The 23,945-nt window shown below is 37.7% G+C and overlaps 1 protein-coding gene across 1 annotated transcript in view; it reads left to right on the plus strand.

The window, feature by feature from the left end:
- UBAC2 (UBA domain containing 2) overlaps positions 1 to 23,945 on the plus strand; it is a 95,468-nt gene that overhangs the window by 56,986 nt on the left and 14,537 nt on the right. Inside the window, exons 5-7 of the mRNA XM_018071297.2 lie at positions 6,894 to 7,017; positions 8,883 to 8,930; positions 20,283 to 20,528. Coding sequence (XP_017926786.1) covers positions 6,894 to 7,017; positions 8,883 to 8,930; positions 20,283 to 20,528 — 418 coding nt within the window. The remainder of the gene's footprint in view (positions 1 to 6,893; positions 7,018 to 8,882; positions 8,931 to 20,282; positions 20,529 to 23,945) is intronic.

The raw sequence follows: 23,945 nt of genomic DNA on the forward strand, positions 1-23,945 counted from the left end.
TTATCTTTAAAATGACCTCATTTAGTAGCCTGATTTTTAAAGAACCAACAAGTAGGCATGATGAGGCTATTTTTGGCAGGTCCAACACATGCAGAGAGTGGGTTACCTCTTTGGTAATGTCAGGGCTGTGTTCACAGCACAAGCCTTGGCTGATGTTGTAGTGATGGAAGTGTGCAGAGAGATGATCTCAGCTAATGTGTCCATCTCATCAGAAAGCCTACAGTAAATGCAGATCTAAGGACAAAGTTAAACTTTACTAAATGCACTTTGTCTTATGGGAAATGTTTTTACTGTAGCAGAACACAGAACCTTGAGAGCTACTTTTGTGCCTACTTGGAGCATTTGGTTGGCACTATACGCTGATTTTTCTGGTGTTGAACTCCCAGTGCACACATGACTTGATTCCCCTTAGATGCCAGGGAGCTGAAGGGCTCAGTGTAGGGCTTTCAGCTCCTCACTCTTTAAATAGAACATTCATCTTCTAATACCAGATTCAAAAAGTCTGTGGGAGAATTTACCAGTCTTATTATGGATGTTTTCCTTTCTTGTTTTTGAATAATTTTTTGATTATTCAGTTTCGTCACAGAGTAGAGTCTCTTTAAATGAAGTAATGAACATTAAGGACTGTTTAAAGGGAAATTGCACAGGGAACTTGCTTCATTTGTACGCAAAATAATACCACAGTGTGGTTCCCTGTCCAGCACCAAAAATACGTTATAGAAGTGGGAAATTTCAAGATACACAGTCATGTAGTCTTAGCTCAAAGGCTGACATTAGTACCACAGCTTCTTATTAAAGCAAATGCTTATTTCAAGATAGTGGTACCATTATAAAATAATACCAATGTTTCCTGCTCTGATCTGATAAAATATCGCCTTCCTTTGATTAAGATACAGTAGTAGATAATACCCTTTGAGTCATACTGGTGTATTAGTAGATTGTACCCTTTGAGTCATACTGGTGTATTAGCTACCAATCCAGCCTAACATGTTGTTATGTTAGTTGCTTGAGCTAAATGGTACAGGTTGCTTTCTTCCACTCACTGTTTATTCTTCTAGCTGTTTGTTTTCTGTTCTTATGCAGCTGCTGTTTCTCCAATATCTGTTTGACTGTCCCATGATTTGAACATTTAAATGAGGATGTGTGGTGTCTTAGGAAGTGTGATATATATTTGGTTTTGCCATATATGTGCAAACACTTACTGTTTTGCTTTTGGCATGCAAGGCAAGTACCATGGAACTGAGCAGTTTATGGAATATATTGTTGGATAGTCTTGGCATTAAAAACGAAAGCTTTTTTTAGGATAGATGTCTGACTTCTTTCTTGAGGGGATTGTAAAGTGTTGCTTGCTTGCTTGCTTGGTCTCATATTTTAATGAACTCAAAGTTGCAGTGATTCTCTAGAGAGATTCATGGACAGGAGGATCTTTTCCCCTCCAGATGCACAACTTCAAGTTTTTTATTTTTTTTCCTCTGCTTTCTTCTTGCTTTCATGTGAAATATTGGCAGTTAGATGGGTATTGGGTAACACAGACTAATGCTTTACTTGTATTGAGAGGCCTCAGGCAATGGGGTGTCCTGCTCATGTGTCGTGAAAGGATTGGGTGCAATAGATGGTTCCTTTGAGTCCTGGACTCCAGCAGGCAGAGGAACCCAACTATAAAAGGTGGTCACGTTCAACAGAGTTACTTAATTTTAAAGAATGTTATTGAGAATATTTAACATGTTCAGAATAAAGGCTGGCACCTTAAGTGTGATATGGCAGCGTCTGGACAGACTGTAGGAACAGAGATTACTGAAGTAATTTAGTAATTTGAATCGCAAGTGCTCTGTTTACCTGTCTGTATTATCTGCAGCTGTTTTTATAAGTGATATTTTTAGTCCCCCCAAAAATATGTGGTCATGATTTTGTCAGTTTAATGCTTTTTTTTGCAGAACTTGAATGAAGAAAAACACAGCACCACAGTTAGTAAGTGTAGTGAGTCATTCGGAATAAAATAGCATGTTATTTCTACAAATTTAATCCCACAGAACTTCCATTGCCAACAGCAAGTACTTTTTGCAGAAGTAGCATTTACCTTTCTGACCCTCTGTTCTTGCGTTTTAGAACTATTTTTTCTCTACTTTGTGCATATATTTACTGATATTAAATATTTTATTTTAATCTGCATCTACTAGTCATCCTTTTAGACTTTAAGTGTTTCTCTTATGAGAAGTACTTGCCCCAGATTTTTTTCTTCTCTACCAGTAATTTTTACATCTCTGAGTTTATTTTTTTCAAGGATATTGTTTCTGCATGTCGTGTTTTTTTTCTGTGCAAAACCAATCTGATCACTTCATATGATGTAGAATGTTCCCATCTGGTTTGCTGTGTTTCTGTTTCACTGCAAATATTGACATTTGCCACGAAATGAGGATACAATGGTCATAGAGCCTGCTACTACAGGACACCTTTGTGATGGACGTGGTATCTGTATAGAGTGTTCAAACTCTAGAAATCAGTCTTTCAGATTTTAGAGTTTTCTGTTTGGTTAAAAAATTTTATTTTCAACCCACATGACTGAAATTAACTTCCTAAACATGACATGGGTATAAACTTAGTTTAGAGTCAGCATGTATTTCTGTCTGTGGCCCTTCTTTGCACACAGACATCTCAAGTTTCTAGTAGAAGTTCATCATGGCACTGAAAGGGATGTTCCTGATTTTCTCATAGTATAAAGAACAAAGGGCTGGGATGAAGGTCTCTGCAAAAGGAGAGGAAGTAGAGGAGAGAGGATTGAAAGAGATTAGGGGAAAAGGAAAGAGAAAAAGAGAGAAGTGAAGGAAAAGAGAGAACTGAAGTAGTCCTTCAGGGTATTCCACTTGTAGATGTTGAATCTGATATATGTTACCAAATAACTAATTAACAGAACTAAAGGAGTTAAGAACCAGTCCTTTTAATTACAGTACATGGATGGATGTTTGTACCTGTCTAGAGAAATACAGAAACAGAAATTCCTCCAGTGATTATGAGCTTCAGGAACAAGGCTTGATTATTCACAGAATAATAGAGTAGCTTAGATTTGACAGGACCTCTGGCAGTCATCTAGTTCAACTCTGGGTTCAAAACATGTCCAACAAGAACAGGTTATTTTGGGCTGTCTGTTCGGGCTGTATCTCTGAGGATGGAGATTCTAGCTCCAGGCAGCCTGGTACAGTACCAGACTGTCATTGTCCCCATATGGACTTGGTCCAGTATATTAATACCTTTCTTGAAGCATGGAGCCCAAAAGTGGACACAGTGATTCGGGTTCAGGCTCAGAAGTGCTGAGCAATCACTTCTCTTGGCCTAATGATAACACACTGTGCTGCCCTGTATGTGGTTGTCCTTTCCTGCAAGGGTAAGCTGCTGATTAACATTCAAAGGATTCTCCAACTCCTTGTCTGCAAATCTGTTTTCTAACCAGTCTATGCCGTTTCATGAGGACGTTCCAGCCCAGGTGGAAGACTCTGCAGTTGCTTCTGTTGAACTCCCTAAGGTTCCTGTCATCCTGTTGAACTCCCTAAGGTTCCTGTCATCCCATTTCTCCAGCTCACCAAAGAATATCTGAATGCTGTCCTGCTCACCAAAGTATTGACTGCTCCCTCCAATTTGATGACATTCACTAGCTTGCTGAGAGTGCCCTCTGTCACATCATCCATGTTGTTTAATAAAGACTATGGATTGTGTTCATCCCCTGATGGAAACTCCTAGTAACTGGCTGCCACTTCAAGTTTGTGCTGCTGGTCAGAACCCTTTGAGTCCAGCAGTGCAGACAGATTCCCTTGAATCTGCTTATACACTGCATATCTCCCCAGTTTTATTTCAAGGGCAGGAGACCAAGTCAAAGGCCACTCTAAAGTCAGAGTGTGCATTTGCCATCTTCCCCTTCCTTGTCCACAGCACCAGAGTCACCTTTGGTAAATCCATATGGGATATTAGCAGCCTCCTCATTCATCATGTGGCTGGCAACAGCTTCTAGGAGATTTGCTCTGTAACTTTTCCAGGGATAGAGGTAAGACTTGTAGCTATCTAAATCCTCTTCTTGCCCTCTTTGAAGATGGGTGTGACATTTCCTTTTTTCCAGCCATCAGGAACCTGCCCTGATCACCATGATATTTCAGTGGTGTAGCATTGGCCACCTCCCTCAGAACCCTGAGGTACGTCTTATCTGGACGTTTGGGCTCCTGTATGAGCAGTTGGGCTCAAGAGCCTCCAAAATGTTTTCTTGTATAGCGGGTGTTGCTCCAGTCCCATAGGAGGCTCAGGGAACTGCAAGGCTCGAAGGCAAAACTAACCAGTGAAACCTGATGCAAAAAAGACATGGAGTGCATTGGCTTTTTTCATGTCCTGTGTCAATGGGTCCTTTTTTTCACCAGACAGTGAACCCATGTTTTCTGTAAATCCTTTTGTTGTCCCCTTACTTTGTCAGCCATATTCCAGTATTTGTATGTGGATAACATCTCTGGCAGACCCGCTGTGGATAAACAGCATCCCCATATAGATATTGTAAAACAAGACATACATAATACATTGAAAATTCTGAAGGCAACAGAAAATATTAATGGAAATTTTCAAAGTACAGAATTATATAAAAAAGTTGAGGGCAAAAGTTTAAAATGAATTGGAATAAATTTTCACACAGTGGATTTACCTGTACAGATGACTTTCACGCAGTATTTTAAAAGGCACTAGTTTTGACGTTTTTAAAAAAGATACCTGAATGCATATTTGTGTAACAAATATTTATATTAGATGTAAAGTCTGTCTAAAAAACAAACACTTATGTCTTTAGGGGCATATCTTTGTGGTACCTACAAACTTAGTGTTTTAGGAGGAAAGGTCCATCACTAGGTTTCCTCTAGATTCTTGGGTACTGAGCAGTATCAGACACTTGACTTTGAATTACACAGATCACTACCCTGGACTGGGGTGTTGCTTATTGTGGACTCTGTTGGCATTAATGGTGAATATTAACATTTAAGGAACCTATCAACATTCTCAAATCTCTTTTTAAAATGAACTCACAAGCTTGGGAAATTCCTGTTTGTACTTTCCCATCTTATGATTGAGTGCACTCTTGCATGTGAAGTCTCTGTGTCTGAGTCACTGTTTATCACAGGAGCAATTAAACCTGAAAAGCACACAACGGTTTTGGTATTCTCTCAGGTCATTTGGTCAGAGTAGAAAGAAATAATTTAACATTACTTTTCTGAATTTTTTCTTCATTTTTCTTTCATCGTCACTTGTAAAACCTGATTTATTCAGTTAATGTTGTCTGCAATGGAATAACTTCTGATGAAAAATTATTTTTGCATGTGGCTCTCTTATAGCCTTTCAGCTCCTACATTTATTTCAAGAATGCGTTGTGTGGATTTGTAGAGGTGTGTTTTGTTTATATAAGAAGGATTATGTGCAAAATTGAACATTTTTCAGTAGTTCTTGAGTTAGCATTCTGTGTACGTTCAAGTGCATCTGACTGAGTGTCAAATGGATGGTACTAAAAATGCATGTATAATTGAACTGTATTTAAGTCTTCAGAAGCTTTTAAGTAAGCTGAACTTGAAATATAACAAACAAAATTATAGTGAAATTATTTTAAGCCACAGCCCATTAAAGAAGTAAAAATAATATTTGAGGGAGGGTTTATTTTTTCTTATCTGTAGGTGTTGCATTTGACAGTTATTCGGGAAATGTAAGTTTTAATATTCAGTCTGTCATTTCACATATATTCCTCCTATCAGTATTTCCTCTGGAAGGGAAATGTATTTTTGAGTGAACACTTCTAATTATTTAGGTCCTGGTTTGTGCCGTTTGCAGAATTCCCACCGGGTACAAAAAGATCCCTTTCTTGTAAAGGCCCACAGAAACTGCAATTCTTGAAAGTTTTGATAAGCACTGAAAAATTACCCCATGGAGCATCCCACACCTGTGGGACACAGGACAGCACAGAGCTATGGCTGAGGATTCAGCTGGGGCAGATGTGCACTTTGCTGATGGCCTCCCCTACCTGCTGCCTGCATCTGGCTGCCTGAAGGTCCCACCATCACAGTTCTGCCAGTGGAGCAAGTTGTGTCTGCCTGAAGTGAGCTTTGTGCCTTCCCCTTCTCCATCCCAGGAAGTCTTTTTCTCTTAGAATCTCCCATATTCATCCCTTTGGGTGTTTTATGGTGAGGAACATGGGTTTTGTATCTGGGTGTCTGAATGAAGTGCACTAGTTACTGTTCACAAGATCAGTCTAGGCATCTGGTCATGCAAAAAGTGCTTGAAGTCTGAAAGTATATGAAACTCCTTCCAATGATGGTTTAGAAACTTAATAAACCTCTTGTGTTGTGATTAAGATAACTTCCCTAAAGGAAGTTTTATTTGTTGGACCATGTAAGTCACTGGCGAAGGGAAGTTAAATCAATCTGTCGATATTCCCATCTGGGATCCTGCAGTCTATTGGCAATCCTCTAACACCTTAAGCCTGGGTAAATAACAGGACCTTAGGTTAATAGGTGAAGTGGTTTCCTTAACCGTTTGGGAAAGGTATAGTCCTTACCATTTGCCCATTTGAATCACAGAGATTTTATTCTGATGCGGGAGATTACCGCTGTTCTTATTGTGTGCTGTGTTTTATAGAAACAGTCTGCTGTTAGACTAATGTTGCCTTCTCTTCTGCCTCCAATCCTAAACGTTTTGAAATAAAATACTCTGTCACTTGTTCTTATTTGCTAATGCATTCCTTGAATGCCACAAGGTATCTAATTGTTGATTCCCAAGGAAGACCTTTGTTTGCAAGGTTGCATACTTAAGAATTAACTGCTTTTGATTGTTTGACACTACTGTTGCTGGTATCATTCTTAAAACCATCTGTATCTTTCTTTTTGCAGCTTGAGTCCTGTGTTTGCACTGTTTGTTCCATTTTATTCCTCCATTCCAAGAGTGCAGGTGACACAAGTATTAGGCCACTTTTCTATCACAAACAAATCTCTGGTCTACATACTGGGTTTACAGGTATGGTGTGTACTTGCTTGTTCATCTTTTAATGAATTACTAATGTAGTAGTTAGTATTTCTGTATGTTTGTCTATGAATTTTGATGCTTCTGCATGTATGATTTGACATATATTTAGTTACTAACTATCCCATCATCTAAAATACACAAAAACGTGTTACTCGTGTCCTGAGGTGGTGGGCAAGTGTTCTGTCCTTACATTGTCTTACATGGGAAAATATAATAGGCAATTCTTCAATTGTTTTTTTTTTTTGGTCAGCAAAATGAACTAGGAGAAAAGAGATTAAAACGGAACCTGATGTAAGGCATATGTATCTTTCACCTTTTTTGTTTGCTTGTGGTCTTGATTTTGATTATTTTTCCCTTGTTTATTAGAGCTCAAACAAAGCTGTAGAACACAATATTTTTCTGTGGTGAGACTATTAGTAAATAATCAAGGTTTTGGCTGAATTTCACTTTATTTGCGTATCATGCATTACCATGGGACAGGTAATTTAAAGTAGTGTAACATAGAGCACAGCAATATCAGATAGTACTCTGTGAAATATGACTGGAAAAATATAGATACTTGGTATAGAAGGGCAGTAGTTGTTCAAAAACCAATAAAAAAATCCCCAGCAGCCTAGAAATGAATGGACACTCGTGGCACAACCTGAATTATGAAACAGGAGATGTGCAAACTTATGAGAAATTAGACTCGTTTTTATGTATTCTGGGGACTCAAAAGTAGCTCTGGCACTAGGAATGGAAAGCACCATAGTTATGTGAAGTGTGGTAGAGAGTATTTTAGAATGAATGGTCAGGTTCAGAATACTGACTTGTGTTCCATATGAATGTTTCATTCATCCTGTTTGCTGTTTAGCCTTTCGTTTCCTTCAGTTTCTGCTCCAGCACCTTACTCTTGATCTTTCAGAAATCTTGTTTCTTTTCTTCTGAACCCATCAATACTGCTACTGGTCTTTGAGAAAGCCATGATATTGTCTGACCTCTTTTCCATCGTGTCCTTTGCCTTTTGCTTTCATACACGCACCACCTCTGGTACAGATCACTGCTGTTACTAACCCCCGTATCTTTGCGGGATCTTTCCCTGCTGCTCACAGAACAGTCGCTGCCATCACACAGAGGCTGAGGGAAGTCTCATTTGCCTTCTCCTCGTTTGTAAACTCTACCCTTATCTCTCTTTCTGTAGTCAGAAGTCTAGAGGGAAGGTGTTCTCTTGATTCAGTCAGCATCATGCAGAACTATTTTAGTAACCAGTATCAGTCTAATTTTCAGCCCATTTTTCCAGTTGATAATAACCATGTGATCAATCACACAGTTTCCTAGAAACAATGCACTGCCCTATTGTCTTATCAGGATTTTTTTTAAAAAATGCACTCCAGTTTATTTCTGTGATTTCATGTCAGCGAGTGTGTGACTGGGTGAGAACTTTATTTTTTTTATTTTGATGCTCATGCTTAGTCTCTCTGTGACTGCATATCTGAGAGCTTCACTTGCAGTGCCTGCCCTGCTTGGAACTCTTCTCCTGTTGCTGCTGAGTCATTTCCGTTGCTTCAGTCTGTCTTTTAGACTTGTTTTTCTGTGCAGCCTATAACTGACATCCTGTTATACTTAGTAAGCTATATGAAAATAAAATGTATTGTCCTGTAGAAGGAGAACAATTGTTGGATCCTATGTTTTTTCCCCTTTGCTACGTTTGGAATACATCTTTTTTTAATGTTAAACTGAATTTTAACAGAGGTAAATGTCTGACGTCTCCCATTACCATGATGAGTGCATAGCCTATATACAATATTACAACTTAGTAGTTCTGATAGCAACAGCTTTGTAGAATAAAAATTTTAATCCCTACTCTTGTCTTCTAGCTCTTAACCTCTGGTTCCTACATCTGGATTTTAGCCTTAAGTGGATTGGTAAGTCTTACTGTTTTAAAAATCATGTCTTGCTTAAAACTGTCTGTTATGTATGCAGTTAGCACAGTATATTGGGACTCAAAAAGAACAGAAACTACTAAGTAACGTTTTGTATTGGTAAGTAGAAAGTTTTCATCTTTAACTTTCAAAGGTGCAGAACACTGACTAGCTGGTGATAAACTGACAGACAACAAAATTGCTGGGTAATATTTGCAGGGTACCACTGCTCTCTGACTGTCTAAAATTAATTTAGCTGCCCTGGATATAGCTTTAGACCCACAACTATAAATGAGACTATTGAGGAAATGGTAAAAATATTTACCCCGGTTTTTTTTTTTGTTTTTTTTTTTAGTTTTCAGCAAGCCTTATTCCAAAAAGCAGCTTTAAATAACTTTACTGTGAGGATTTTTCATGCTTTGCTGTTCTCCTAGAATAAGAGTAGTGTAGCTGTTTCTCACTATGACAACAGCAGTAAGGGTGCAAAATCACTTTCTTCACACCAGTCAAGGTGGTGTGATCTGTGTTTTTCCGTTCTGATTCTGTTCTTAGTACTAAGGCACTTAGTACTAAAACAGATTGTACTAAATTTTCCAGATTGTTAGATACTGATAAGCTTGTTTTAAAATTACACAAACTTAGAAATTAGGAGCTCAGACTCTGATTTCTTGGCCCAAAAGACTGTAACCTTTTCAAACAGCGAGAGTTAGTAACTTCCAAAGAAGCTCATTATTAAGTTGATGAAATCTTAAGAACTCAAGTTGGGCCTTGCTGTTTAGAACCTACTAATTTGAATTTGCAGTGAGGTCAGAGTGAAATGCCTGTGGACACTTTGGACACTTCACATATTGTTGCTGCAACTCAGTAGTTTGATCCCTTACCATTTGCACTGACTGTTGCAAAATATGCTGTGAGTTTGCAGGATAACTAACAAGAGGAGTGACAGAGCAATAAACAGTGAAGTCTGTTCAGTAATTTGATCTGACAATAAATATTGATGAAAGCAGTGCAAGTGACAAACCAGAAATCTCTCCTGGAAATCAACCCAAGCCTCTGTGCCCACCTAAGGATCTGTGACTTCCTCCAAACACACTACCCTTCCTTTTACTCTTCTGGCTCTTTTAATAGCCCTTCCTTTTGAACAGGTGTTCATTAGAGAGGGAAGGAAAGGAAAGAAATGGAAAGGCATTTTAATTCCCTGTTTCCTGGTGACAGAAGCTGTATGTATATCAGTTATACAGACTTATAAAGAACAGCTCGAATATTTTTTCATAATAGATTATACAGTTCTTGTTTTAATTCCCTTTTAATATAAACTTTTGTTCAGCCGTATAATGCAACTTTCTTAGTATTCTTTTTCATAAATTAGCTTTTTTTTTTAATTGCAGGTTGACAGTATGTTTTACTTAGGTAAAAATCCATAGGATTAAATTACTTTCTCCATGTCAAAGGAAGGCTAAAAAATAATTTGAAGTTTTCATATTGCTTCAATCAGCATGAATTAAGTCATCATCAGTGATGATGTGTTTTCAGTCTCTATTTTTTCCACAGCAAGTGGAGAGCTGCACTCTACCACTTTGTGCTACAATTTGGAAAAAAGTTCATGTCCTGAATTCTAGCCATTTCTTTTGCACAACATATATGCCACACGTCTGTGAATTAAAAGTCTTTTTCTCCTCTGTTAGAAATTAAAATTTGGCATCTTTTGAGAAAATTTGATAAATAAATAAACTTCACAGTATAATAAGTAATCTGAAGAAGGATATGAAACACTGTGAAGGTGACTTTTAGCACTACAAGTGTAGTTACTTGATAGTATACATATATGTACAATTACAGAAATAAATAGATTGTCAAATCAATGTTAAGTCATTCCAACAACCTGTATTTTATAATTCTTATTACTCTTGACATTTTTCTAAGTTACTGTATCTTTGTGGATTCAAATTTTCATGTATTTGTACAAAAAGGCTGAGTAAGTGTATGGACACCAAGTCAGGTAGGTGAGATGTCTAGTCACTAGTTCATTGCCTATTAGACACTTCACTGTATTTTTAGTGCTGAAGATCACTTATGCACTCTTAGGAGTGTATTATGATGCTGTCTTGTAATTTAGCTTTTGTTGCAGTTCTGCTTATGTGGAAAATTAAAATGGACGGTGCCAGCACAATTTCTGAATTGTTGTCAGTTTCCACTTTCTCTTCACTGTGTGGTTTAGGTTTACTTAAATTCTCACCACTTATATTTAACACGTAATGAACACTCTTAGACTACACGGGATCTTACCAGGTGCAAGATGTGGCACTGGATACTCTTTCTTTGTTCATCCATACTACTGCTGTTAAGACTTTCCTGTGAATTCCAGGCAGGCTATAGAGCAATTGGGAATTGTACTGCCTTGAGTTCTTGTTTTCAGTGGCTTTAAGTGATACTGTCATTACAGAAATATGTTTGCATGTGTGTATGAGTCTATGTCTGCAGGTAGGCATTGATGTAATATGCCTGGTGATAGGGAATTTTAGACAATTTGTAGTTCAACTACAAATTTGTAGTGGATTGTTCTCAGTTGTGGAGATTGCAACCCATGTTGTGTTATTGGAATACAAAAGGTCTACTTTGTCTGTCTTTGTGATGAGGTATATCTTCCTAGATCTCTAGTTTTGAATCAACATAGGAATCCATTCTTAAAGGCAGCTTCTTTACTGTCCATGTGAAACTGGACTACCTCTCAGTTATTGTTTTTTTGTATGTCACTCGCTAGTATGTTGTGTGAAACATGCTGTTTAAATACAGGATGCTTATTTGTAAGAAAGAGAGTTTAAGAAGTAGACATCATAAATCCGATGTAATCAGTAATCTATAATGTTCTTATAGTTTATGAGACTAATTTAATTTCTTGTGATTTGTTTTGCCAGAAATATACCATACTTGGTACACACAGTCCAGATTTGTTTCTTCCAGCAGGATTTTTTTATACCATAAAATTAGGAAACTTCATATTAGAGATGCAAGAAATCCTTTCAACAGTTGTTTACAGAAGTGCTTCCATGGAATGCGTATCACTCAGTTTAGTGAAGGCCTCAAACAGTTTTGCAGCTATTTTTTTTTCTTTAAAACAGTCTAAACACCTTAGAAAATAATATCCAAGTCTCATTGGATATATAGATTTTCTTTCCCTTTCTTTTCTAACCCTTTAAAATCTTTTGGGTTCCCAGTTTACATCTGTCCTTGCTATACTTTTGTAGGATTGAAATTTAAGAGGCATGTCAAGGCTCACTGAGTCATAGCTGGAGCACGTCTACTTCAAGAAGTAAGCTCAGGTTAGTGACCAGCAAAAGACATATGTCCTACTGGAAAATGCAGTTCTCTCCACTTATTACAATAATGTTGTTATCAGACAGATCACATGCCACAGGTCTTGCTAACCATGTAGCTCAGGCTATATTTCATAAGGAAGAGGTATATTTCAGGCCCTTTCTGTGACTTTAGTCTTGTAGCCTCTTTCTTCTTATCTAGTGTCAGTTTTTTATTTGTTTGCAAGATGACCTGCATTGCCTAAAGCTCAAAATTTGAAACACACCAAATCTCCTGTGAGCTGCCTTGAATCTGTGTAGAGTTCAGTTCAAACCTTAGGAAACTGAAATTGAAAAGTTTCTAAAACCCCGTTTGCCTTGGCAATTTCCCTAAGCCAAATGCAACACTCTTCTGCATTGTTTCTATGCTACACTGTGGTTTACTTTTCTCAGGTGGTATGAACAGTTGTGCTTTATGTGTTTAGATATTGGAAGATATAGAGAATCTGCAATTTAGAGCATGTACTTTAATGGCTTAAGGTTAAGATAGAAAGTTCAGACAGTGTCAAGTGCATGGTTTTAATTTCAGTTCCAGTTTTTTAGTGTATTAGTTATTATTCATAATTTCGAAGTTGCTAACTTAGTTTTACATAAACTACAGATATCTGTTGTTAAACATTCACAAGTGTGCTTTGGATGGTACTTTTGAGTTCTGTTTGTTAAGAGCTGTCTCCATCCAGATCTTTATCCAGCTGAGGTATTTTTGTATAGTGAATTCCTATTCTTTAGGATGGGCATTTATAGGATAAAATGTGATTCAGCTGGGGAGCAAAATAATTAAACCAGACTTTAATTTTTTTTTAGTTCTTGTCTTAAAAATAACATTTTGTAGTTAATACTGGATCAGACCTAAGAATCATTGATTTTCTTGTTGTTGTTTTTCCTCTTCCACATCTTTCTTAAGTGATTTTGAACAATTCATACTGAATTCTTTGTTGTTTTAAAGATGTTTTGGAGGGAATGCAGAAACATTTGCATTACCCCACAGTACAGCATTTGCACATAAAATATCATCCCTTTTACATACTTAAAATTAGTATTAAATATGTACTTTCTCGAAGAGAATCTTTGGTCAGACTCTGTTAATGTATGCAGTTACCTCCACATTCATGTCCTGCCATGCATCCTCCTTCATCCTTCAGTTAGTCTGGACATCCTTCAGTCATCCGCATTTAGTCTTATGAAGGTCTTTAGTCTTCCTTGAACTCTTCGTAACTGTGTGATTATAAGTGGTGATTCAGGTTAATGTTAGTTAAATGTTACATCGGGTTAATTTTGGAGTATTTGATGTTGGTGTTACAGTATTTGTACCAGTAGTATTGCTATTACGAGTGAGACTACTCACTTATTAAAAAGTTTGCCTGTGCTTAAGTACTTTCCTGAATAAAAACACTATTTTGTGTGTAACTGATGTGATTCCCCTTTGCTGATAGAACTACCCACCAAAGACCAAGTACTCAGACAGTTCACAGAATCACTGAGGGTAACATCTGGTCCAACCTCCCTGCTCAGGCCAGGGTCACCCTGAGTGGCTTACCCCAGGACCATGTTCAGATGACTTTTGAGTAACTCCAAGGATGGCAACTACCACCTCCCTGGGCAACTTGTACTAGTTTTCGATCATCCTCTCAGTGAAAAAGTGTTTCCCAATGTTCAGAGGGAACCTCCCACATTTCAGTTTGTGCCTTCACCTGCCATCCTGTCACTGGGCACCACTGAGCAGAGCCTGGATCCATCTTCTTCTTTGTTTCCTTACAGACATTTATATACTTTGATAAAATCCACCTTAGCCTTTTCCTCTCCAGACCAACCAATCCCTCTTCTCTCAACCTGTCCTAATATAGAGGATGCTCCAGTCCCTTGATCATCTTTGTGGCCCTGCACTGGATTTGCTCCAGCAAGTCCATGTCTCTTACGCTAGGGAGCGCAGAACTGAACACAGACTCCAGCTGCAACATCAGCAATGCATAACTTGTGAAGTACATAGCCTGAAATGAGAAATGGAGAAGCAATAGAATAACAAAGATTAGAAAATGAAAAAGAAACATTGTCTGTCTGCCTACTAACTTCAGGACAGGTGCAGATATCCATATGTACACTAACAGATGTGCTGAATCCTACCCAAAACTAAGGTGATATACCTGCAGGTGGACAGTGCTCAGTATTCAGCTGAGTGACTGTGGGTGACTTAGTTTGAGATATGTGTCTCTATGTTCTACTGACTGTATTGATTTAATCTTCTTTGCAGAGTGTGTTTAGACACCTTGCTCATGTCAAATTGGCCATATATAAACACATGACAACTGATAAAGCTGTTAGTGCTTATTCCTATGTCAGCTAAAGCATCTGAGAAAAAAATGTAGTTGACTTACCAAATATACAGGGCATGTTAGAATGAAAGTGAAGTTGCAATGGGAAGAGGGAGTTGCAGATATTTCCAATTCTGAAAGAACGAGAAAATAGCGAGAAAGGATAGGAGAAGGTAATAATATGTCATAAGATACCTTCTCTTTTATATCCATGGCTTCTAAGATCCTGTAGAAAAATGGATATTAGTTAGTAGTTTGTATTTCACTTGTAATCTTCTCAGATCTGAGGAAGAGTTTCTTTGTCCAAAATCTGGTCTGCTTGGTCAACTGTACCAACCGGTTCATTAATAGTCAGATTGCTTGTATCAAGATTTACTTTTTTTTGGCAGCAGTGTTACCAGAGAGGGAATCCATGACAGTAATTCAGCTGTGTGTACTTTGGAGACAACTGCCTTAGGATAAGTCACATATTAAGAGTGCCCATTTCTCTCTGTTGGCTGTGAAACCAACTTAAAATAACCAGCTCATAAGTAGGCTTTTAAATTACAAATGTCTACATTGGGGCAGATTAATCAAATCATGATCTTTTATGTAAAGAGATTTATTTAACAAAATGATGATGATAACCTGCAGAATGCTAGCAGAGACCCAAGGGAACCTGTCCTTAGGTCACAAGTACAAGTTAAGAATAGCTGTATGTGCTGAAATGGCAGTACAGTCATACTTGCGTATACACAGTGTTTGAGTGCTGATTGTGATTGCACCTGACCAAGGAAGGGAGCATTGATGAACTCTGAAGAAAAAAGTTTCAAGGTACCTGGGAAATTCATAAGCCCAGTCAAGTGGGAATGAAAATGAAGACAATTACTTTAGAACCATTATAATCTTAGTTTTCTCTCAAGCTAATTATTGCAAAAGACTGTTTATAGTATTTGTAACTATTTCTGCAAAGGAAACCCGAACAAAATAATCTGTTGTGTTACATCTGTAACACAACTTAAAAATATGTGTGTAGTCATTTTATTTGTTGGGTGGTTTTCACATGATCCCTCTTGGTTTGATATATGTGTTTCTCTAATCAAGGTAAATACAGAATCTTGACTCAAGCTCCAGCCCCATGCTTTGATTCTAGTTGTATAGAATTTGAAACATACCAAGGATTAAGCAGATAAAATAGGTATAAAAATGTCACTTCACCTTAAGAAAATTGCTATTTGCTTTCAGTTTGTTGAAATCTGAAAATAGCCAAGTCTCAAATACATATGAATATATTTAAATTTTTCAGAACAAAGTAATTGGGTATTTGTTGTCAAGCTTTAACTATTAGACAAAATAATTTCAACATAGTTTTCTACACCAGTCTGCCTACTTTTTCTTCTGTTTTATTTCCTTTTTTAGTGTTAATCAAGTACAGTGATTTTAAATGTCTCAGCTAGTAGTGGAGCATATGTGTCTTTGCTGTGTAAAATACTAGAGAGCTTCCATGTTTGGTTTACCTAGTGTAACAGTGAAACTACAGCTACTTCCATTTTTCTAAAAAGTGTACAACTTTGGAAGGATTTGAGGGAAGGGGAGGAGAAGTTGGGCTTTATACAGGGGCGGGAGGAGGTTAAGAAACTTAGTGTGAAGGACCAGTGCTAAGCCGTGGTGTTAAGAAACTGAAAAAATATAAGCACACTTTTTTCTGCACCGTGCCACAGTTTCCAGCATACTCTCATTTCCTCCGCTTGCATTGTGTCGTGTATGTTATGACAGACGAGTTTGTAGGTTATGATGGTGTGACTAACAGAAGACAACTAAGATGCATCTTATGATGCCAGCCAAAAATTCTCCATTCTAACAGTGTGAACATAACCATAATGTCCTTCTGTGGTGACTTTTTAGAGGCTAAAATACAGTAGAAGCTCCTCTGTTTGGGAAAAGTAGCCCTTCAATCTGATGTAAAGTGCTGAAGTTGGGATATGAGGTCATCTTCATTGAATAAATAATGTTGGTTTGCTTTTTTAAGCACTAGAAATTAACTCAATATCAATAACAAAGATGGTGTAAGAAGTTGCTTTAAAAGCTTGTGTTTTTTTAAATGATATCTATGAAGTTCTGCATATGAACCAGCTAAAGCGGAAGTTCTTTGGAAATACTTGACATTAAGATGAGAGTATGACACCAAACCAGACTGAATCACAAGACCTATTTTAACTGCAAATGTCTCCATTCTGGGTTTATTGGAAATATGCAAATAGGTATCTCTTCCTCACTAGGCAAAACTACTTGAAAATTTGTTAAAACTGAGTACAGCATTTTAAAGTTTCCTATACTTCCATCTAATAGCTTTATATTTGGAGTAGTAAATCAAGGGAGGGAGCGAGAGAAGGACATTCTGAGAGATGTGGAGATGACAAGGTGGATTGCCAGTGCTCTCCTTCCATATGTTTATACTTGTGAAGAATTGCAGTCTCACATGATTGCTCCGAACAGGTGCACAGTAAGTTTCTTGGCAACTATATGTAGCAGATACACTTCTCTTCTGCTAGTCCCACACACTTTTGTCTTGTTCCTTGACCAAGTGCTTTTTACTTTAGACTTTATTGTGAACTTTATATTGTCAGACTTCACTTCCTGCTCTGTGACCACTGAAGTCCACACGTTTGGGTTATGCAATGAGCTTCTGTCTAAGAGACAGGACAAGGAGGGGTCAAGACACTAGTCTGCTGTTGAGGAGCAGTAAGGAGAGAGAAGACAGCCCAGTGCAACTGGTGCATTGGCTGTAAACCAGACATTCTACTCCAGTGACCTCAGTCAATCTCTGAAGGCAGGTAGGAGTTATTGTGTATATGAGTCTCACATGTGATACTAAGTGCCATTCTCCATTTTAGCAGTGCCCATAAACTTTTAACCTTATAAAGCCTTTTTTTCTGATTAAGTGCTCTGGAATGAGCTGCTCTCCACAACTACCTAAAAGGAGGTTGTAATGAGGTGAGGGTCAATCTCTTTTCCCAGATAGGACAAGTGGAAGTGTCCTTAAGTTATGCCACAGGAGGTTTAGATTTAATATTAGGAAAAAGTTATTCACTAAAAGGTTTGCCAAGCACTGGAGCAGGCTGTCCAGGACAGAAAGAGATTGAGTCACCGTCCCTGAAGGTGTTTAAAAGTGGTGTAGATGAAGCACTTAAGGACATGGTTTAGCCGTGGACTTGGCAGTGCTGGGCTAATGATCAGGCTTGATGATCCTAAAGGCCTTTTCTAACCTGAATGATTCTGTGACTGTCCATCTCTACTCAGAAAAATACGAGGACCTTTTACTGATGCAGCTAATTGGTGCTTGCAGTACACCTTCCCTTCTGAGGCAAACAAGTTCCAAAGTACTGACACTAAAGACATGCTGCTGCTATCTCTTTGCTGTATTTTCTATCTTGAGTTGCTAAAAGAGTGATTGTGTTTGTGGTTAATATGTTCAGACACGTGTCAAAATTTGTCATACGTTCAGGGAGATGTAGATTTTCCTATCACCACTTGCTTTGTTTTTTTCTTGTGACTTTTTGAACTCCTTCAAGATTTAGGTTGCCTTGAAAACTTTAGACCTTAACAAAGGACTGTAGGTGATAAAAGCAGAGATCAGAATTTGGGAGGGACATTTGAAAGAAGTGAGGGAATACTGATGTGATGTTAGACAAAGCATTCTGAGTGGCAGTTCTTTCCCTGCCTAGTTACACCTGTACAATCAGGAATGCAGAATCTCTGGAACCAAAAATGGGGCCTGGCTCCATAGCCTAACAATACTACCTACAACTAACAAGGTAGAAGGAAGGAAGATAATTTGTAGGTCCTGGTGCTGCTTGTGCATTTTGCATCTAAGAAAGAATCAGATTAAGTGTATATGTAATATTTGCAACCTGGTTCAGTAATTCTTGCTCCCAAAAAATAACCTTTCTGGTCATTGTACAATCTAGGTTTTCTTGGGTGAGGAACCTATCTACATAACCCTCTCAGGACCAGGTGGTTAGCTTCTGAGGGACCTTCTTACTATACCTCAAGTACTGCATACCAAAAGCAGATGAATTGCAGAGGTGATATGAATCTTCCTCCTCTTATTCTTTGGTGATTATGGTTGTATCCTAGTTTCCAGCTGATGTGCGAGAGTTTCAGTCATGAGCTTACAGCCATCTGGAACAGTTTCACTAGAGCTGAGGAAAGAATTTCTGAGGTCATGAAGAAGCTTCTGTTCCAGCGTCCTATCATTCCTGGAGTCCAGCTAGGACCTTCCTTTGCCTGTATGTTATAGGCAGCCTTCCTTCTGATGTGATTATGGCCTTACTCTTATCCCATCACGTTTATCTCATTTCTCATAACACAAAAAGATTGAAGGGGTTAAGGGTAGTTTAAAACTCTTATTTCTCACTTTAGAGTGGCAGCCTGTGTTTGAGGTTTCATTTTATGACTGCTCTCAGGGTTGGATGTAAGCAGAATAAAATAAAAATCAGTGTTTCCCAGACCAGAATGTGTTTTTGCTAAAAGTCTCATCATCTCATGGGATGATTAATGATAACCTTGTAAATAATCTGAAAAATATCTTCCCTTCCAAACTTTGTTGCATTTTCCTATGCTGTTTCCCTTTATATATGAAACAGTGCATTTAGTATGTTTATACAAATGTCTGTCAGTGAGATACAATAAATAGCCCCAAATAAATAAATACTCCAGATGTGGAGTTTCTACATTGCTTCTAGCATAATTCCATTTTTGGGGTATGTTTACAGATTTTTTGAGGTTCATATCTCTTCCTGTTGATTTCACTCTGCTGTCACAGCATAATTCTTGTGGCATGACAGACAATAACTTGTCACAAATACTGAAATGTGGCGTAAACCACTATGGGCTCAAGTGCTAGGGCTTCGTAACGGGATTCAGATTAATGGTGGAGTGATGACTGTAGATCATTTATGGGGCACGTGGATTTCTCTTGCTCCTGCTGAATCTGAAGTAAAATCAAGCCTCAAGGCAAGCACAAAACAGAGAATGGGTATTTTTCTTATAGGTGGAAGAAGGGCCTCACAAAAACTGGCTTTTTCAATATCACAGTTTTTAATGAATTGGTTTCTAAACCTGTTGTTTTTTTTCTCCTAGAAGGTAGTAGAGCTTTTTTTGGAATAAGTCTGTGAATACTCTTAGATTTAACTTCAAATCCACTGATTTGCTTTAATTTTTATTAGAAGGAAAGACTTGGATGCTGGGAACAAAAGCCTTAAGGGAGGTTGTTTTTTTTTGAAGGAGTGTTTACAGCATTTCAGTGTCTTCAAAAGCAGCCTTAATCTTCTCAGGTCAGCATGCAGCATACCCTGACCAATTCCTTTACTAGAAATGAAACTTTTATTTGAATTTGTGAGCAGTTTGAGAAAGGGTCACTTGGTTTGGGCTTAAATTCTGAAACAAACAAAATAACGCCAAGCAACTTTATGAGTCACAGGCAATGCACTACATGGATTAAAAAAACTAATAGTCTGCAGGGGGAAGTTAGAGGTGAAGAAATCCCCTGTTTGTTCTCTGATTCTTGACTGAGAACTCTGGGTAAATACAGTAAAAAGGGCTTTAAAAAACAGAAAGACCAACTGTTACCTGCAGACAAATACAAAGTAAATTTGGTGTATTTAAGTTTTTTAGTATTGAGGGTTTTTTTAACATTTCATTTTTGGTTTTAGATTTCTGGGATTTGCTACAATAGCAGTATATTAAAAGTTCATCGAATTCTTTGTGTACCCAGATGGGTAGCAAAGATATTTTCTTGGACTCTTGAACCAGTCTTCTCATCTGCGGAACCAACAAATGAAGTTCGAGTGGGAATGGGAGCAACAGTTGACATCCAGAGGCAGCAGAGAATGGAGTTACTGGATCGTCAAATCATGATGTCTCAGGTTGCCCAAATGAGGCGGCAAAGACAGCAGCAGGTATTGCTATACATTTTTTAAGGGTTATATTGTTATGAGAAAGATACAGTTTTGGTTCATATATCTTGTGTGGTTCCTGTTTCTTAAAAATAATGTTTTTTTTTTATTTTTCTCCATCAGTCTTTCATATACTGTTGTACTGCTAATAGCCATTTAAGTGGTTTATGTAGCTTTATGTGTTAAAACTGCTTCACAAGATAGAAGCAGAATGTCAGACAATCGTGTAGGGATATCAGTACTCCTGGCATTCTTTCAACAGAAATGAGGCTGAAAGGTAGAGTGATTGCCTCTTGGTAGTCTTTAATAAGGGCCACTGCATAAATTTGGGAAGTCAAAATACTTCTGACTCTCCTGAGTATCTGTATTGTTAGCATTGTTTTCAGAGAGGTTGAAAATTGTCAATGGAACTCCTCTGTTTGTAGGTATACAGGTTATTTCTTTCAAGAAAGGGCAGAAATTAAATTCTCTACCTTTCTTACAGAGGTAGACCACAAGGGACTTTCTGTTTGCCATGTTTAATGCTCTTGGTTTATTTCCTTATCAAACACAATAGCAGAGCCTTTTTATTTTCTCTGTTGTAGACAAACCAACAAATGCAGATATTCTCAGACTTTACATTGTTGGATATTGAAACAAAATAGAAGGTGTCTCAATTCACTTTTTCCTGTATCTTAGATGTATGTGTTACTAGCAGACAACATGGGCCTTGCATTGCTCTATGTGAACATATATTTACTTGCAGCCTAGCAATTTGAGGTCTTTACTGAGTTTCCTTTGCCTGAAACACAGCTCTGTACTGATATGCAAGTTCTTGTTGTGTTCCAGATAGTGTCGTGCAAGTAGGTATAGCCATGGTACCCTTAATGCATTGCCAGAATTAGAGGCATGATGTCATAAAGCTTTGGCCAACAGCTAGAGTGTGAATATTTGTTTCTAATCTCTGATAATATCATTCTATTTTCCTTGTTTTCCATTTCAGTATGATGAAATTGTTCCTCAGGTAGAAAGTTCCTGATCTACTTTTCTCTATTCCCATAAGAAAATTAATCAGTTTTAGCATAAGATTGGAACTAGAAATTACTCAATTCTTGAATGTTGACCTTGTAATAGGAAATGAATTGGAAGTGTGTGTTGGGCTACAAGCAGCTGGGAGGAGTGCAGCCAGGTTTTTTCAGATAGGAGAAAGAAGCCGTTTCCATTTACGAAGGACGGTCTTTCTAATGTATCTTTAATTGCAAAAAGTGGCAAATAAGTTCAGAACAGTAAATTATGAAAGAACAGTTGATAACATTTTCTTCTCATCTTGTCCTTTCCTTAGGCAATGAACAATGAAAGTGGAGAAACGTCTTTTCATGTTTGACTTCAAATAGAATTCTTTAAAAAGGTGGAGGGTTTGCGTAAAATGAAGGAAGGCTGTTTGAACATTAGTATGATGCTTCCCTTTACAAGTTATCAAAACACTTTTCAAGTTACCTTCATATTTAGCCTTTAACTTGAGAGCAGCATTTAGTTAACTGATAATTTAGTTAACTGCTAATCTTTGAAACCAGCAATCAGAAGGCAATGGGATTAATGTATGAATGTTTCAGAGAGACTCTTCAGAAAAGTGTGTCATGAAAGCTTTTGACCAGCCGGGTTTTTTTTAATGACTCACAGAATTTACTGGCCATCAACTAAATCACAAAAAGCATCGTTCACAAATGTTGAGGTGTAGTGGTAAAAATGGAAAGCAGACTAATTTCATTTTCAAAATAATATTTGAAAAATTGACAATAATTTTCTGGATTGCTATACTTGGGCAATTCTTTTACCTTCAGAGGTTTTGGAAATGTGTAATTTGAAGACAGTGGAGTGGAACAGATCACGTTACGGATGGAATTTAGATGATAATTTTTCCTGTGAGAGTGAAGCTGATAAAGAATGCAGATCAGTTTTAAGCAGCTTTTTTGTGAAATTGAAAATAATAAAAGCTGTGAAGTACATATCAGTCATTAGATATGGCTTTGAACTATATTCTAGGAAAACGTTGTGTGAATTTCTGAAGTCACACTATGTTGTCTGTAGGTAGTGCGCCATAGGTGAGACAAAGTAGCATTTTCTCTCATGCTTTCCATTTGGTTTGGTGAGGGAAGTGAACTTCCAGTTTCCTCTGCATGCCATAGTGCAACAATTTTGTCTAGCTCCCCCTTGAGAAGGTGCTCTGCTCATTCCTCCTACTCATTTACTCTTTGGTTCATCTGTTTGAGAAAAGAGGCAGTGCAGTTTCCCAGAGTGTTGGTAGTGTTATGGAAGGAGAAGATTGGTGGTTTTAAGAGTGCTCTGTAGTCTATGCAATGTCAGCATACTCTGTTCCAGCCATAAGGAGGCCCCTCTTTTGAATAGATACCTTTTGTAGAAAGCTTATTCTTCAAGTCTTTACAAGAAATTCTGAAGAATGTGACAAGACAAGACAACATAAAAAAAGTTTAATTAAAAAAAAATTAGAACAGGGAAAGAAACTGGGTGACTGGGTGAAAAGCGGTTCTTATAAGTTGTTTATACTGTACTTCCAAGATACTGAAGATACTGGGATGTAAATAATTTTTTCCCCCTACTGTTCACAGAGCCCTTTTATCCAAAGCAGAATTCACTTTGGATACTTTCTACAAAATAGGAAAAGCAAATAACAAGCACCCCAGAATTTCTTTGCCAACAGCTCTTTTGAGCTTTACCTTTCCCAATCTTCCTCTAGCTGAAATGTTGTGGTCTGGAGGACCCTGAAGCATGGAGCTGTGTATGTGAGTGCTGGGTTGTCAAAACACCCATTACTTTAACAAGTAGATTGAATATGTGGTAGAATTTGAACCAACTTCATTACTTGATGTATCTCATTTTAATTCTTAAATATTCAGTGGTACTGTGTCTGAATGTGTTGTTAGAAACTGTTTCGTTGCTAGTTTCTCAGGGGAGTGTGGTTACATGGTGACTGATTTTTTTTTCTTGGTCTCTAGTTGCTGTGGATACAGCCCTTAAACAGATGGTAGTGTGCATCTTGAAAACTTTTTGTTCTTTATTTTCTCCCGTGGATATTGCTGAGAAATTACGATCTTGTCACAAATGGAGAGTTACTGAAATTCACCTCTATGCACCTATAGAGGCAGCAGAATAAAACGTGTGCCATATGTATTAATTCCCTCAAAAAATACCATCTTGCTATTTTGTTAATGCTTTTAAAACTTCAGTTTCTTAGTTCTTTTCCTTCATGCTCTTTGCCTATCCTATGTTGTAATTTAAATACTTTATAGTATTTTAATTTTTCCCCATTATCTGATCTCTTTTTCCCCTTCATATCGCTTTCACATTTTCATTCCCTACTGTCCCATTTTCCTCCCACATTTTCATCATCTCTTCACCTTCATCTCCATTGTTTCCCATATT

Source organism: Manacus vitellinus, unplaced genomic scaffold (genome assembly GCF_001715985.3).
Source record: "Manacus vitellinus isolate BGI_N305 unplaced genomic scaffold, ASM171598v3 scaffold_2_pilon, whole genome shotgun sequence".
Taxonomy (NCBI): Eukaryota; Metazoa; Chordata; class Aves; order Passeriformes; family Pipridae; genus Manacus; species Manacus vitellinus.